The sequence below is a fragment of the Microtus oregoni genome, unplaced genomic scaffold (assembly GCF_018167655.1).
Source record: "Microtus oregoni isolate MIOR12 unplaced genomic scaffold, Mior012 000069F_ref0000032, whole genome shotgun sequence".
NCBI lineage: Eukaryota > Metazoa > Chordata > Mammalia > Rodentia > Cricetidae > Microtus > Microtus oregoni.
The window spans coordinates 3890760-3907948 of NW_024543976.1; the positions used below are offsets into that span (position 1 = coordinate 3890760).

General features: G+C 45.9%; 1 protein-coding gene across 1 annotated transcript in view; it reads right to left on the reverse strand.

The window, feature by feature from the left end:
- The window catches only part of Pde6a (phosphodiesterase 6A), a 57103-nt gene that overhangs the window by 3514 nt on the left and 36400 nt on the right, over nt 1–17189 (reverse strand). The window contains exons 15-20 of the mRNA XM_041641416.1: nt 16605–16692; nt 16337–16437; nt 15713–15820; nt 2489–2552; nt 2183–2257; nt 199–282 (exon numbers count right to left, since the gene is read on the reverse strand). Of these exons, the coding sequence (XP_041497350.1) occupies nt 199–282; nt 2183–2257; nt 2489–2552; nt 15713–15820; nt 16337–16437; nt 16605–16692 (520 nt within the window). The remainder of the gene's footprint in view (nt 1–198; nt 283–2182; nt 2258–2488; nt 2553–15712; nt 15821–16336; nt 16438–16604; nt 16693–17189) is intronic.

Below are 17189 nucleotides of genomic sequence, written 5' to 3' on the forward strand. Positions count from 1 at the left end.
AGCCATTTGTCCCGCGAGTATTTATTGAGCCAGCAGGAAGAACCAAGCTCCAGGCTTCAGCCAAAAGTACCTACCACCTCCCTCTCTAGAGCTGTCCTGAGAACCAAGTGCCACTGGAGGTAAAAATTTTCCTACAAAGTGTCACATACTTGCTAGGGTTCGTTATCCTTTCTGTCCACTGTACTCTAGGAAGCCTACCTTATAGACAAAGGTGCACACAAAGTCAATGAAGCCAACTTGAAGCTTGGGGAGCTCATCTGCCTTGTTTCTGTCCATCATGGGCTGTCATGGGAGAGAAAGAGTTAATGACAGGGGGCAATAGTAGGGATCCACACAATCTAAGAAACATTCTTGCTAAAACAAACACACAAAAATAGAAATGGTAGCTGGGCGGTGGTGGCACACGCCTTTAATCCCAGCACTTGGGAAGCACGGGCAGACGGATCTTTGTGAGTTCGAGGTCAGCCTGGTTCCAGGACAGGCTCCAAAGCTACAGAGAAACCCTGTCTCGAAAAACCAAAATAAATAAATAAATAAATAATAGGAATGGTAGTACAAGCCTGTAATCACAAATTCAAGGTCATCCTATTAAATACATAGTGAGTCTAAGGCCAACCTTTGATGTGTGAGACTCTCTTTCAGAAATAAAATAAAACCCTAAACTCACCAAGTTTCCAGATTTGACTAACAATTTGGAGAAAATATAGAATACATAGGAGAATGTGTTAATGAGCACACCGAATACAAGTGACCAAGCCAGAGTGTGGGAAATACTATACAAACACCTACTATCTTTAACAATGATATGGAGGTGGAAAGAGGTGGGGGGAGGGAGAGAGGAAGAGGAGAATTAGGGGGAGGAAGGGAGAGGGAGAAAGGAGAGGGGAGGAAGAAAGGAAGGCTAGGGCAGCCTGTTGTTGCCTCTGTGAGGCTTCAGAGTTGAAGCCTCACTGTCTGGATTCTGATTTGGACAAATCAACAGAATTCTTTTTCCCCATCTGAGAAAATGAGCAGAGACTGGGAATGGGCCACTGGTAAAGTGTTGCTGCTGGTGTTGTAAGGAAGGATGAAATGGTGATGGCTCTAGCTATGGTTTTTGTTTCGTTTTTAAAAAAAATCTATAATCAAATCTTCTCTCTTAGAGATAAAGTGTTTAGGAAGAAATAGCCAAGAGTTTGGGATTCCCATAAAATACCCCAGTCCAAAGTAAAGGGGTGGAGGGAGCATTAGGCAGAGTAGGTAAAACAAGAATGGCAAGTTTTGTTAATTGTTGACTCTGGCTAATGGTACAGAGAGATCGCTAACTATTCAGTCCTCATTGTAAAATATTAAAAGAAACAAAGAAGACAGTGGTGCCGAGAGCAATGTACATTAGGACAGTTCAAGGAGTTTCAGAGGAGAAGATTAGTAAGTGGCCTAGAGGCCATTCTTAATGATATTTTGGCAAAGAGGGTGGCTGCTTTTTGCCCTGGTCCTAAACATCTGCCTGAGACAAGGCAAGCAAAGAGAGCACAGAGGAGAGAAGACTACAAATCTTTGGGGTTCTTAGCACCCCTTTCCACACTCTCTGTGTTCCACCTGCCTTTCCTTCTCCCTGGACTCCTGCTGAAGGCCGATACGGTGACCCACACACCCTTGGCACTCTCAGAGTTCAATCTGTCTCCCATCCGTGTTTTGTCTTTTTTACTCATCCTCCCCAGGCCTTCTTCAGAACTCCACCCTTTGGAGACAGTTCCTAACTGTCAGAAGCCAGGTAACTGACCTAGTCAAATTAGCTCTCAGTGGTAAGATAAATTCTCAGATTAACGATAGGCTTCCGCTAGCTGGTTCTGTGCAGCTAGAACAGAGCCAGGGTAAGTGTTCCCTACACCCCTGTATCAAGAGCAGTCCCTTTGGTGTCTGCTGGCCAAGCTCCAATTAGCTGAGGGTGCTAAGGACCCACATGTTGACAGCAAGGCCCTCCAACTGCAGGCGGGTGAGTAATGGTAGCTAGCACATGCATTTCTGGCCCCCATTCTGTTCTCAAGGAATGAGGTTGAACGCAGCCTACAAACCATGTACCATCTCAGAAAACCACTATGCTGGTGACGATCATCCGGAGGTAAGGCCCCAGCCCTGTGTCATTAATCACGTCTCTGGGTCGGCAAGAAATTGGACTGGCTGACACCCCCTCTCCACTCACAATGGGATTCTGCTGCAGCACCGTGCGCTCCAGGTCACCTTGCTCCCAGAATTCAGCAGCCACCAGCAGAGCTACCTGCAACAGATGGAACCCATCACATGTGCAGAACCCAAACCCTCCTACCCCCATTCCCACCTCATCTGTGTTTCAAGCTCAGCAAAAGGGGAAGAAGCCCACCCTTTCCCTGGTACTCTTATCTGTCATTGGAGAGACCAAGGGAGTGGAGTTGGGCTAAAAGGGTCCAGCCTCGTTAACTGTGGTCAGCAAAGTGAGCCCCCTCTCTGCCAGGACAGAAAGCGCCCATACCTTGCTTTGCACCTCCCAGGGCTTGGTGATGGCTGAGAGGTCACAGGCGGTCATCATCATGGCCCTGAGCACAGGATACTCTTTGTCAGTCCAAAGCCACTTAAAGCTACAGATACCGACGAACTCAGTGTCCCCCACTTTCCTCTGCCCCCTTCCCAGTAGGTGACGTCACCATTTTGTGAGACAAGGGCTCACTCCCCTCCCTGTAGCTGGAGTTGAATCCTGTCTCTGTATATAATCAGAGATTTGCCATTGGGCTCACCTCCCTAATCCTCTTTTCTTATCTGTAATGATCATGGTGCCTCCATTAGAGTAGACACAAGACTAAATGAGATAATGAACTTGAATGTCAGCCTGTCGCACCCAGAGATGGTGTGTATGTGCAGTGAACACACTGGGTGTCTCTTACTGTTGAGATCAGGCTGGGCGCTGCTCTAAGTTACCCTATGTTATAGAAACTGATTTCTAAGGCTGGACCTTGTCCTGAGTGACTCCATCTTACAGAGAGACAGGATGAGTCTGCACTTTGCTGGACACACAAACACCACTTCCCTTCTGGCATTGCTCATCACTCACAGATTGATAGTTTATTTCCCAAAGTAAAAAGGGTGTCAGGCTACAGAGACGGCTCAGTCTAGAATGTTTGTCCGGCAAGCGTAAGGACCTGAGGTTTGATCCCCAGCACCCAGACACAAAGTCAGGTGTGGTGAGATACCCCTATAACCCACGCCCTGGAGGCAAGGGAACGGGGAGACAGGAGGACCCCTGGGGTTCATCTGCCAGCGGGCTAGCCAACCGAGAACCCCAGGTTCAGTGAGTAGCCATGTCTCACATTGATGGGAAGGCAGGCATGAATCCCTCCACAGTGGGTACAGTAGAGAAGGACTGGGACAGGGAAGAACTGGGGCCACAGAGGGAGAGAACATTTCCCAGTGATCTGTCCCGGGCTTTGAGGTTAAGGTTCATGTTGGAGTGTAAGGGGGTGGGGATGGCTAAAAGCTCAGAGTATGAAGTCATCTTCTCAGAGCTGTGTTGCAGGAAGGAACCACAGAAGAGAGGAGAAAGGGGCTTGCCTAGAGCCATGCCTGGCACAGATGCAACACAGAAAGCAGGGCTCAGCCTGACTCAGCGAGACCCACGGGCAGGGCCTGGAGGGAATGAACAGTGGGAAAAGGCTGGGCCGGAACCAAGTTTTCAGCTTAGAATTTTTTTTTAAAGACAACTTCCTTATTTTTACATTTTCTTTATTTTGAGTGTGTGAGTTTATACATGTATGTGTGTCTGCAGGTGCGTGTGCGCGCGCGCATGTGTGTGTGTGTGTGTGTGTGTGTGTGTGTGTGTGTGTGAGACAGAGTCCAAGGTCAGATGTCTTCTCCAGTTACTTTTCTCCTTCCTTCCTTCCTTCCTCTTTCTTTCTTTCTTTCTTTCTTTCTTTCTTTCTTTCTTTCTTTCTTTCTTTCTGAGACAGGATCTCTTGCTGAACCTGGAGCTTAATTCAGCTACACTGACTGGTCAGAAAGTCTGAGGGATCCTCCTGTCTCTGTCTCCCCAAATCTGGGATTACAGTTATAATCCAGTGCTTGTTTTTTCCTTTTTAACATGAGTGCTGGGGATCTGAACTTGGGTTTTTGTGCTTGTGTGATAAGCTCTTTACTGTTGTCTGGGCTCTCTCTGTAACCTGATTATAACTAATCATCTGCATATGGAACATTTTACATTAGCTGGTCTAGCAGGCCTCTTTGGTCACTCATAAAACATTAGCAAGTTTAAATAAACTCTTTAATTATGTAATGTGACTTTTAGTGGGTAAGTCTTAAGTGGATAGACTTTCAGAAATGCTTATGTTTCATAGAAACGCCTTCATGCTTGGTAGTAACCTCGGAATGCGTGCCCTGTGTTTAATGTTAGGTGTGGACACACGCAAATCTTCTTAGTCAACAGATCAGGCAAGTAAAGGGTCAGCTGTGCACACAAGAGTTACCACCTCCTGGTCCTTGCCATTGTCCCCAGGTTAAAACCACAGGTGCGGCTTCAGGAGAGTACAAGATATTTGCTTTACTTGGCTGAAGTGTCACATGGAAACACGCACCCGGAGGCTGGGAAACACGTCCACGTGTTTTATAGGCAGACTTGGTATGTTCATGGACTGGAAGAAGGCCATGTAGCCCCAGAATAGCCTATCCAGACCTCATGCCCTAAAGATGGTGTTGTGGTCGTCCCCTCCCCCCCCGTCAGATGTGTCCTAGAGTCTCAGGTGCTGTACAAGGCATGGAGTTGGAGAGGCTCACGGTCACTAGAGGAACACAGAGAAATGCATTCATGTGCCAATACAGTGAGTAAGACAGTAGAGTCCAAGGCACCAAAGAAGACAAGAAGGGGAGAGGAGTGATAGCAACTAGTGCTGCCTGGGTCGCCTAAGATATAGTAGGAGAGCTGGGCCAAGAGGAGTGCATAGGAACTCTCTGGTGTGCGCCAAATGCTAATGACCTTAAATCCACATAACAGTAGTAGAAAGTAGGGCCTTCAGTGAACAATGTCAGATGAGGTTAGGATGCAGATGTTAACTTGGTAAAGAAGGCAGAGGGAACACCTGGCACAAGAGTCCTGCTAACAGGAAGCCTGGTACATTCGGAAGGCTGGAGCATAGGAGGGAGATCCTCAGGGAACCCTTGGGAGCCTTGTTAAGAGAAGCCAAATCGAGCTGGGCATGGTGGCGTACACCTTTAGTCCCTGCACGGGCGGGCAGGTCTCTTAAGTCTGAGGTTAGCCTGGCCTACCAAGGGAGTTCCAGGATAACCAAGGCTACAAAAAGAAACCCCGTTTAGAGAGAGGACAGGAAGATTTGAAGGAAGAGAGACTCCGTCAGTTTCGTGTTTTCTTTCGGAGACCCCAGGAAGGAAACCATTGTGGGAATGGGCACAAAGTAGGAGAAATCGTCAAGAAAATGCCCAGGGAGAGGGAGGTGTGGAGGTGGAACAGAGTGAAAGAGGGTGTGTGTACAAGAAGAGGGCAGGAGGATCTGAGGCCTCAGGAACCCCACACCTTAGCCTCTGAAGGGCTTGGAATCAGACTCAGCAGAATCCCGTCCTTCCATCTTCGCTTGACTTGCAATGGCCAGAATAAGATGCCTAAAGTCTTTCAGCTGAGTGTGTAAACCTCAGTGTGTGATAGTCACACCAGGTTGTGTATCAAAGGAACTCAGTCATCTCATACGGTCATAACCTTCCTCCTGAGAGGTATTATGATAAGCACAAAGCAAGTTTTTGTAAGAGCGCTGATTGCCATCACCTTATCAAATTACCATGCAGGAGGGCAGCTGCGAGGAGAGCTCAGCTTGCTTTTTACCTGGCCCACCCTCAAGGCCCCTCCAGAACTTAATTGTGAGGCCCAGAGGCCTTCTTCCTGCCCTCTGGCTGACTTGCAGGAGAGAGCATTCCAGTCTCAGTTTCCAGAGCTCTGCAGGATGCTGGCACCGACACTCCCTGGGAGGCCTTGCAGCAGCGTGGGATTGGGTGGGTACGCAGGAGCAGATCCTTTCTCTGGCTACCATCCTGGGGTCACATAGCTTGTCACCAGGTAAGTCACGTTTCTGTCTCTTGGGTACTTTCTTTCCTCCTTTGTAAAATGCTGTACCAAGCGCTGATAAACTTTGTGTAAAGGTCCTGGCAAATGATTGGGTTCTGCAGAGGACACGATCTCGATTTTATCTGTTCAACTCCATCAGCGATGCGGGAGCAACCAGACATATTAAAAAGCCAGGTCAACTTATCTATCTGTTCAGCAGAATGCCAAAGGCCCACATATTTTTGGAAACTTATGAAAATACCTTAATTTTACTTGCTTTTGACAGAAGAAAGGCAGATATGGTGATTCATGCCTATAAACCCAATACTCTGAGGGACTGGGGCAGGAGGATTGCTGTGACTTCCAGGCCAGCCTGGGCTATGGAGAGAGCCTCATAAACCAATCAATAAAACCAGAATTAAAAATGAAATCATAACAAAATTTTCCAAGACTATCTTTCTACCAATAAAGTCATAAAACATAATTTTTATTTATTTGCTAACGTAATGATTGATTTTTATGAAAGAAGATACCATAAAGGCAAAAGAAGCCACAGCCCATAAAGTCAGAAAATGACTCTCCATAACTGGATAAAATCTTATTTATGGACATGGACGCTTTAATTTATTTTTATTTGTTGTAAAATGATATCTTTAAAAAATTCATCCAACCTCTTAAAATGTAATTAGTTCCAGGCTTGGTGGCACACATCTTTAATCCCTTGGGAAGTCTGGAAAGACAAATCTCTGTGAGTTCAAGGCCAGCTTGATCTACATAGTGAGTTCCAGGATAGTCAGGGGTACATAGAGAGTCTGTCTCAAAAAACCAAGCCAAAAAGAGTAATTAGCTATTCTTAGGTCAGAAGTCCTATGAAATCAGGCAGCAGGCCCTACAGGCCAGCACTGAGGATGCTGAGGGCTCCCAACTCCTGGGTGGGTCACAATCAAGAATGACAACTGAATTAAAAGACAGAAAAGGCTTGATAAGGAGTGGGAAGTCGCACCCTTGCTCAAGAGTTGGTGGGACATCCTTCGATTAAATAAGTAGAGGGCAACACAAAAAAGAGCTAGGCAGGGGTCTGACACAATGATGTGGCTCAGGACACAGCAAGGGGTTTGGTGCAGGTCTCATTCCACAGGAAGCTCACAACATAAGCATCTCCAAGACGATCAAAGTACCGGAAGACAGTGCTGGGGTTTTCTTTAGGTTGAACTCAAACTCTACAGACCAAGGGATCTTGTAAATAATGGTTTATGGAGCCATTATAGATGCTAGCCAGGAAAATAAAGGGCCAGATCCTGGAACAAAATCTCGCAGTTGCAGCTGCAGGGTGGGAGTGGTTAGAAGATGCCCGTGGTACCTGAGTTTTGGGGGAAGAAGTCACAGTAACCTACAGCGCAGAGGAGCCGGTAGGTCTGGAATAGGAGAATAATGCATAGGAGAACGGCTTGTTCTTTCTCAGATGATTGGGGTCCTAAGTGGACTTGTGACAGCACCGAGGTGACTTAGAGACAAGGTTTCACCGTACATTTAGGAAGGTGAAGTTTGGTTTTTCTATTTGTTTGTTTTTTGTCAGTTTGGACTAAATTGTTAGCCAAATAGCATCTCATCATCTCTCCTCTCTATCTCTCATCCCACCCCACCCTCACCTTCTTACTAACTTTAGGGCATCTCAGAATTTTCCTCACTCACAATTCAAGTCAGTCACTTGCCACCTAGAGTTAGCCCTGATTCCTCAGACTTAATAGTCGGGTCTCACAGAAGGCCCTCACTTGGGAAGTCGATCCAACATTAGCCACTTTTCTGTCTGATTTGGTCTTAACCAGGTGTGGGGACACCCATAACCTCCCTCAGGTTCAATAATTTGCTGGGTCAGCTCACGAAACTCAGGGAAGCAATTTGCTTACATTTGCTGTGTGTTAAGCAACTGAGAAACAGATGAAGGAGAAGCATGGAAGGGTTGGGAGAAGGAAGGTCCCTTAGGCCACACAAGACCTCCATGTGCAATCCAGAAGGTCTCTGAACTTCTGTGTTTAAACAATATTATGAAGGTTTTCTATCTTGTAGGCTTGATGAATGAAACCATGAGTCACTGGTAACTAACTTGATCCTGGCCTTCCCCACCCACCTCCCTGGAGGGTAGAAATGAGGCTAAAAGTATCAAGCTCCTTATATCGGGGTGTCTCTGGTAAGCAGCCCCCATCCTGAAACTATTTAGGCTCCTGCCAAGAGTGACTTTCATGAGAACAAAAGATACCATCACCGGTTGCTCAGGAAATCCCAAGGCTCTTAGAAGCTCCATGTGAGGAACCAGGAACAAAGATCAAATCTATATGTCATTATATTACAGGAAGTGCCCCAAAGCACCACCTACCTATGCTGAGTTGTAAAGCGTTTCACTTACTGCCAGCCAACTCTGGGAGAATAAAAAAACAATAGACACTATCATTATCATCCCCGCTGAGCTACAGAGGAAGCTGAGGCAGAGAGGTGACGAAACCAGCTCAAGTCACGCCACCAATAAGTGAGAGCCAAGACTTGAGCCCAGACTGCCTGGCGCTAAGGCTCCAAATGTCTAACTTCTCCACTCTGCCCAGGTGGGAAGTGGTTCTGATACAGAGGCAGAAGTCCATGGATGTAACTGAAATTGCCTCATGGCTGTGCTTCTTGGCCAGAGAGGTTTCCGCTCGGCGGCATCCCTGCTACCATCTGAAATGACTTTTAGTAGTTACAGCTGGGATGGAAAGTCTGCTCACTGGCATCCGACAGGTAAAGCTGCCCAACATGCCCTCGGGTACAAGAAAAGGCCACAACAAAGATTTGACCCTATATACATCAGCGGTGCCAAGGTCGTTAAGCCCTGCTTTCCAGGTCTTCACACCATGTTTACTGTAGGTCTACATAAATAGTTTCGAAAAATGTGAGCCTTCCCGGACAGCTGAAACGGTTTCGTCATCTGTTTAACTATCTGCAAGGATCTAGTTTGCACTGCATTATAAATGCTGACGGCAAAAGAACGTTGTTACTTCACTCTTCCAAATCCAAAGGAATGTAGGGTGTGCTAACTCCAGATCAGCCCTCATCATCGGGGACAGAAAAACACAAGTTTCTCTCCTTAAACTTAGATTTCTACTTGACTTCTGCAGAACTGTATCCTCATACTGTATATACATGGACACATATGTGGATATGTTTTTTATCTGTGTACAGATGTGTGCACTTTATAGTCTTTCCTGATCACCCATTCATAACCAAATACCTTGATTAGTTTTAGTTAGTTCTGATTTTTTTTTTCACTGACCATAAACCTTCAAGTGTTAGTGTTTCCCCTTTGGATTAAGTCATACAGTTAGCCTAAAGAACAAAACATATTATCTATTTTTATAAATAATTATTTGATACTCAAAGTGATTGATTTTGGAACTTCATCTCAGTGAGATAGGGTAGGGTTTTTTGCTGTTCTTTTTTTTTTTTTTTTTTTGGCTTTGTTGTTTTTTTGAGTTTTTTGTTTCATTTTGTTTTTCAAGACAGGGTTTCTCTGTGCAGTCCTGGTGTGTGCCACCACTGCCCACCTGAGTGGGATTTTTAAAATCAGATAATGGGTGAATACTTCTTACTGCTAGACTGCATCTATTTTATGTGGGGCTTTCATTTTTATAAATTCCCTGGAGATGGAAAGCGTTCCATTACAAGAGACCACTCATTCTTTGAGGTTTCTCTGAGTTAACCCTGAGTGACCCATCTGCTGACAGTTACACTCTGCTTCCATCTTGTTGAAAGGCAACACTGGAGTCTCACTTCTTTCATTCCCGGGATGCGTGCCAGCAAGAAAGAACAAAGAGTTCTCAGAGGACTACCAATTACACCTCTGATCCATCTTCAGGAGCGCTGTGTTAACCCAAGATACTGAAAATGGCCAGGTATATTAAAACATCATTAATTCTGGTACACCCTTCCGGGGCTTTATTTTCATAAAGGGATTTTATCTCATAATGAGTTTCAATTTTGCTTTCAGTGAAACATTGAAGCTTCAGATTTAGCTCATTTAACTTATGGAAATGTTTGTCGTGTAACATCACTGGAAATGGTAGGCTTTTGCTGTCAACTGAAGCAGTCACATCAGAATCTGACCTGGAATTTTTCAATTCAATAAGAACATTATAATGCCCCCTATGACAACTAGTTAGCCCTTTATTTGTATTTTTACCTCTTGTTTTTTCTCATTTATTTTTAATTCTAAGGCAAGTAGAGATAGATAGAAGTGCAGGTACGTAGGATAGGCGGATAGATAGATGGACGGACAGATGGATGGATGGATAGATGGATAGACAGACAAGTAGTATATGGCTTGGATCTTGAATACTCCCTAAAGGCCCATGTGCTAAAGGCTTGGTCTCTGACCCACAGCACTCTTGCAAAGTGGGGAACCGTTAGGAGGTGGGGTTAGGCGGAAAGAAGTTGGGTCAGTTGGCCATGTCCTCAGAAGTTCCTGCTTCTTTTTTCTTTGGCCACTATAAGGAGAGCAGGCCAGGCCTCCTATGCCACATGTTATACTATGCAGCTACAGACCCAAAGCTATAGAGCCAAGTAACCTCAGACGGAAGCAACCAAAGCTGTGACTCACAAGAGAGCTGCCCCTTTCAGGTGTCATAGAACACTGTCTGGCATAAACAGGTGACTAGAAAGATGACAGACTGATCAATGACAGACAGACAGGCAGGCAGGGAGACAGACAAGCAAGGAACTAGGCTATAGTGTAACTCTGGAGAGTCCTTACCTAACATCATGAGATTTGATCTCACCAATTAAAAGAATACTACATACCAGGGCTGGGCAGTGGTGGTACACACCTATAATCCCAGCACTCAAGAGGCAGAGGCAGGTGGATCTCTACAAATTCGAGGCCAGTCTGGTCTACAGAGTGAGTTCCAGGACAGCCAAGACTACACAGAGAAACCCTGGCTCAAAAGACCATAAACAAACAAACAAATAAATAAAATAACAGAATCTGTCACTTTGGTGCTTCCTAAGGTTGTCTTTGTTCTAATAACATGGTCCCTAGATAGTGGCACATCCTCTGAGGAAAGTCATGGTTGTTTAAAGGGACATACCTCGATATTGCCTATGTGCTGAATGGCGAAGAACAAAACCCTCCATTTCTAATGCCTTGCTTGACTTTTTAAAATACTGCATATAATGGATATAACTAGGAAATATAGCCGGCCTTTGTCCTCAGGTCCCTGCACACAGCTCCTAAAACCTTTAAATCCTCTGAGTGGCCGGAGTGTCTTGTTTGCAGTGAGCGCCTTATGATTGACCTTATCTTATGCCGATGAGATGGCCTAGGATGGGATCCCCAGACAGCTTTGGGCTGGAGCTGGAGGACCGACTGACTTCAGGATTGAATATTTATCCCTGTTCACTGACTTCTGAGAGGGGAAGGCTGGCTAGAGATTGAACTATATTGTAAGCCAGGAGGAGTTGCCACATGCCTTTAATCTCAGCTCTCTGGGGGCAGAGGCAGGTGGGTTCTATAAGTTCTAGCGATGCCAATTTAGTTTGAGTAGCGAGTTCCAGGCTAGCCAGGGCTACATAGTGAGACTCTGTCTCAGGGAGGAAAAAAAAAAACAGTAACAAGCACAAACAACAACCAAAAAACCTCTTGAACAGTTCTGGGGTGAGCTTCCAGGCTAGTAGACACCTGTATGTTGAGAGGTGGGTGGCCTTCCAGACTGCTCCTATGTACTCTCTGTCTGGTTATCTATCTACAGCCACTCCATCCTCCAATACAAACTGGAAACTGTGAGAGATCTCCCAGAGTTCTATAAGCCACTATGGAAAAATCATAGAAATTGAGGAGGAAGTCATGAGAATGCCTGACTCACACGTTTGTTTGAAGTATGAAAAGCCTAGACTTGTGATTTGCGTCAGAAACGGAGGCAGGAGATTGCTCCCGTGGTGCAATTGGTTAGTATGCAGCTCTCACACAGGAATGGAGGCAGGGGTGAGAATAACTCCGAGGTGCCCCAGCATGTGCCAAGACCCTGAGTTTCATCTCCACCAGAGAGAGATAGAAAGAGAGAGACAGAGAGAGAGAGAGAGAGAGAGAGAGAGAGAGAGAGAGGCATATTTCAAAGAACCCTTAACTTGTTGGATTTGACTCTAATAGTTCAGATAATAGTTATAATAGGCAGATAATAGCTCAGCAGAGAATTGGATGTAGGACGCCCTGCTAGGGATCACAGAGAAAGAAACCTGCACATCCCACGTCAAAAGTGCTCTTGTGAGAATATGGAGGAAAGTATGTTTTCATCAGAATCTCTAAGACAGGGGAGGCCTGAGGCCCTTCCTCGGGCTTGTAACACGTCTATCAGAAGAGGCTTTGAAGTGTCTATCAATACTTCAAACATGTTGGGATTCAGATGGTTCTTCTTGTTTTATGGCCTAGAGGATCTTGCGCCTGGGCCAAAGTCCTGTAGGCAGATCAAGACAGGGAAGAACGTGGCCTTACTCTGTAAACCTGTAGAAGGGTGGGACTGCCTGGTTTGTTTTCAGGAAGATTAGTATGAAAGAGAACACGGATTACCACGCCCAGACGTGCCTTGGAAGGCCTTGGGTTCCCTGCAGGATAAAAGAGCTCAGCCTGGAAACTGCTTGGAAGACCATCTTGGCTTTTACGATAATCAGTCCTGTCCATGTTTGATTGTTTGTTTGTTTATATCTTTGATATGGTATTTCTTTGCAAAGTTTGTTTGGTAGTCCATTGTGTAAATGCACTGTAAGTGTTTATCCTGAATCCTCATTGGTGGGAACATAAGTTGTTTCCAGGCTTCTCTGTGACTAGAAGTCATGTGGCAAAGACTTTTATACACCCTTGGTGCACCTGTGGGGGAGTGTGTGGTGATGAAATCTTAGAGGTGGGGCTGCTGGGCCAGAGCAGTGACCTTTGCAAGGCTGACAGTGTTAGGGCTGGGATGTGAAGTGTCCCTCACAAGCTCGAGTGTTGACATAGTCCCAAGCTGGTGGTCCTACTTTGGGAGGTTCTGAAACCTTAGGAGGTGGGACCTAGCTGGAGGAGGAAGGTCACTGTATGTGTCCTGGGGGGCTGTGGCTTGCTCAGAGTCCACTGCTTCCTGTCTTCTGTGATGTGAGGAAGCCTTTCTACCATCCCTTCCCACTGCCATAGTGTTCTTCACAAGCTCCCTGGGGCTGAGCAGGAGACAACGTACAGGATAGTCCCTTCCCTTTTTGGTGGTTTTAAGGCAAGATCTTGCTATCTAGCCCAGGCTGACTTCAAATTTATTAAGTAGGCCAGACTGGCCTTGAACTGGCTACAATCCCGCCTCTGCCATCTAAGCTTGGGATTTATAGCTATACTCTTCTTGCCTTTAAGTTGCTCTCTTAACTGGCTCCGTCAAAGCCATAGGAGAGAAACTAGGGGTGGCACCAGGGATGAGGGCATTGTGATATAATGGAGCACTGGGGAAGCAGGTTGGTACACCTAGGATTTGGTCAGCACAGCACGGTGCCTAATTTCAATGGACACTCAGAAGACCACAATGTTGATAAAGTATGGACAGGACAGACAATGCTCTCAAGGTTTCAGGTAGAAGTGAGGACTCCATTAGGAACTGGGTTATATATAAGTCATCTGCATGCTGCCTGGCCAATACTTTGTGTTCTGAGATTGAGGCTGGATTTAAAAGCAATGGTCTAATTAATCTGGTGGAGGAAATTTCAAAATGGCATAGCTATTGCTGAATGCTTTTTGAACTGGGAACAAAAAGAAGCATAGAAGGATTTGAAAATGTGTGGTCTGGCCAAAACAGGAATACACTGAAATTCATGGGTAGGGAAGGCGTGGTTGTTAAAGAGATTAGTGCCGTTAGAAACCAAACCACACCAAAAGCAAAAACAAGCAAACGAAAAAGCAAACTGAAGCCACGTGTTTCTCACTGAGAGGACAGTGAAGACGTCTTGATTTATCTATCAATTGACCTTGCCGATTCCTTCCTGCCCCGCTTCCTGCCCTCCCCCTCCAGCCCCAGTTTTATTTGAATTGGAAACAGTTACGATGTTCTCTCCATTTTTGGGGTCACAGCTTCACAGACAATAGTGCCCCACTGTCCTCTATGAAGATCATACCTACTTGTCCCCCACACTGGTAAAAGAGAGAACCTGCTCCCCTCACTCTGGCCAACAAGGTGAGGGGTAAAACACTGTCTCTGCTGTAGCTCTGTTTCGTATTCTCTCAGTATGTAGTATGCGTTCCACCATCGTCCTTTACTCTCCTGACAAAGTCTGCCCGTGTGCCTTTTGTCTTTTTTCTGTTGACTTGGCCCTTTTCTTGAACTGTACTAACATCTACTGAGAAAATTCGCTGCTTTTCTGTTAGAAGTACCACGAATACTTTCTCTTTGCATTCTGTCTTTGGCTGAGTCTCTGTGCGTGTATCTAGTGTCTGTGCATGTATGTGTGTGTTGTGCAGAGATTCTTGATTTTCAAATATTCAAATTTATCCAATCATTTTTTACAACATATGGATGTCAGGTCGTTCTTAGAAAAATTTATCCTAAAATTATTCCTTTTAATTTTCCCATCACCCACCCCCCCATTATTTGACAATTCTTGGCTCATCTGGAATTTACTTTGACGCATAGAGTGAGACAGGGATCTGACTTTGCAGCCATCCTGTCGTCCCAAGGCTGTGTATGAATGTACGCCTGCTAGGAAATCCTCTCTTACAGCATGCAGTCCTTCAAAGTAGACCTTCCCTACTGACTTCAGCACCTCCTTAGGATTAAGACTGAACTGCCCTAGTATCCTTCTGTTTCAGACTTATCTGGGTGCTCTGTGCAGCAGGACGAGTGGGGGGGCACGCGTGCCATGGCACTGGTGTGGGGGTTAGAGGACACCCTTCAGGAGCCAGTTCTCGCCTTCCACCCTGGTGAGACAAGGTGTCTCTTTGGTGGTTGCGTACTCCAGGCTGGCTAGTCCATGAACTTCTGAATGATTTTCTTATCTCTGCTACCCATCTACCATAGGCGTGCTGGGGTTAGAGATGCTGTAGTGTGTGTGTGTGTGTGTATGCGCACATGCATGCATTTGTGTGTATCTAGAAGGCAGAGAGCACCTGTGAATATTACTTTTAGGAGCCATCTGTCTTGTTTTTTGAGATCGGGTTTCTCATTGACCTTGAGCTCAACTAGGCGAGGCTGGTCTGCCAGGCCCGTGAGCCTGAGAGGTCAAACTGTCTCCACCTCCCCAGTGTTCCGTTACGTCTGGCTTTTTAAATGTGTTTTCTGGGAACCGTACTTGGGTCCTTGTGCTTGCTCTGCCCCATTAGTGCACGCTTTGTTCAAAACCTGAACACTGTATCCCTTAGCTCCGTGAATCCTAGGGTTTATCATTGAAATGCTTCAGATAGTACGTTCTTTGCATGCAGATATATAAACCAGTAACAATGCATTCTCTTGTGTTTTCAATGCTAAAACCGAAGTGAAACATATGTGGTTGCTTGTGGCCATCCCATTTAGACACAGCTTCATGCTTTCAAATGTGAAAATGTCAAAAGCGGCAAGTGTCCCAGGGCTCTGCTGAGAACAGCAAGAGCTGTGGGCAGACCCCAGGCAGGTGAGGGTCAATCCTGCCTCGACTTACATAACGATTTCCTTCCGTGTTTGCTCCAGCATCATGTACTGGGTCCACTCCTGGGGGCTCTTGTATGTCTTTGACTGATCCACAATCTTCTGGAACATGGTCCTTTTCCTGCAACACACACCAGCTTGTTAAAGAGACCAAGCATAAGAGTGAGACAGCAGCTGGGCTGCTAACACGGGCTGGTCCAGACGGGGAAGTTACTGAATTCACATAGTTAATAAATCAGCATGGGAAAATCTACGACCTTGGAATGAAGACTTCATTCTAGATGCCTCTGAGCTTGTGATTTTAGCAAATCCATGTCCCTATAGGACAGGTGTAAGAGCATCTACCTTGGCTGGGCCGTGGTGGCACACCTTTAATCCCAGCACTTGGGAGACAGAGGTAGGCAGATCTCTGTGAGTTTGAGCAGAAGCTGGTCTATAGAGCAAGTTCCAGGACAGGCTCCAAAGCTACACAGAGAAACCCTGTCTGGAAAACCAAAAAATAAAAACAAAACAAACAAAAAGAACATCTACCTTACAGGGACGACGTGTTGGACCTGACACAGGCCAAATATCAGCAGGAACCATGGCATTTGCTGCTATAATCATTGCTGATATGAAAGTGAGGGGCAATACCTACTTGAAATACAAGGCCAAGTCTGTGGCGATGATGGCAATGTCCATCATGTGGATCGCGTGCTCGTGCTGCCGGCGATTCAGGTTCTGGAAGATATTCAAGCTCTAAAGAAAAGAAGTAGATGAGTTTTGAGAAATGGCACTGGTAGTAAAGTCACTCACTCTTCTTCTGGTGGCCACCCTAAATGGTGACAAGACAATGACAGCCTCGGCCAATGACAAAAGGATGCCTGTGCCCCTGCAGGCTTCCTGTGAGACGGGGGTCATCCTACCTCATCTCTCAGCAGTGTTTTACCAAACTCCAGATGATGCCTTTCCAAGATGGAGGACCCATGGAGCTTGGCCAGAGGGTTCTGGGATCTAAATGAGGGAGGGGGAAAGGGAGAGAGAGAGAGAGAGAGAGAGAGAGAGAGAGAGAGAGAGAGAGAATATCAACATAAAATGGCCAAGATGGAGACTAAAGACATTATAACCCAGTCCTGCCATCTCCTATTTTTGTAGGCAGATGCTCATGTGGGAAGAAGCAGGAAGGGTTTTGCACAAAATAAAAATGAGATGGTGGAAGTCGAGGAGTAGATGTCAAATATCCTAACTTTGTCCTTGCCTTTCTTCATAAGCAACTGAGAGCCTCTTCTGGGTCATGGACTCTTTACACATTGTTAGGCCAGAAAAGGACACAAGCATATGCAAGGCCAGGCACTGTTTTAGAGAGCTATTTATCTCCTAGACATACACACACACAGTGTATGCACACACACACACACACACACACACATGGGTGCAACACACACATGGGCGCACACACAGAGGACCATGTTTTGAAGATAGTCAAGTTTTAGGGGATGTCATTGAGTTCC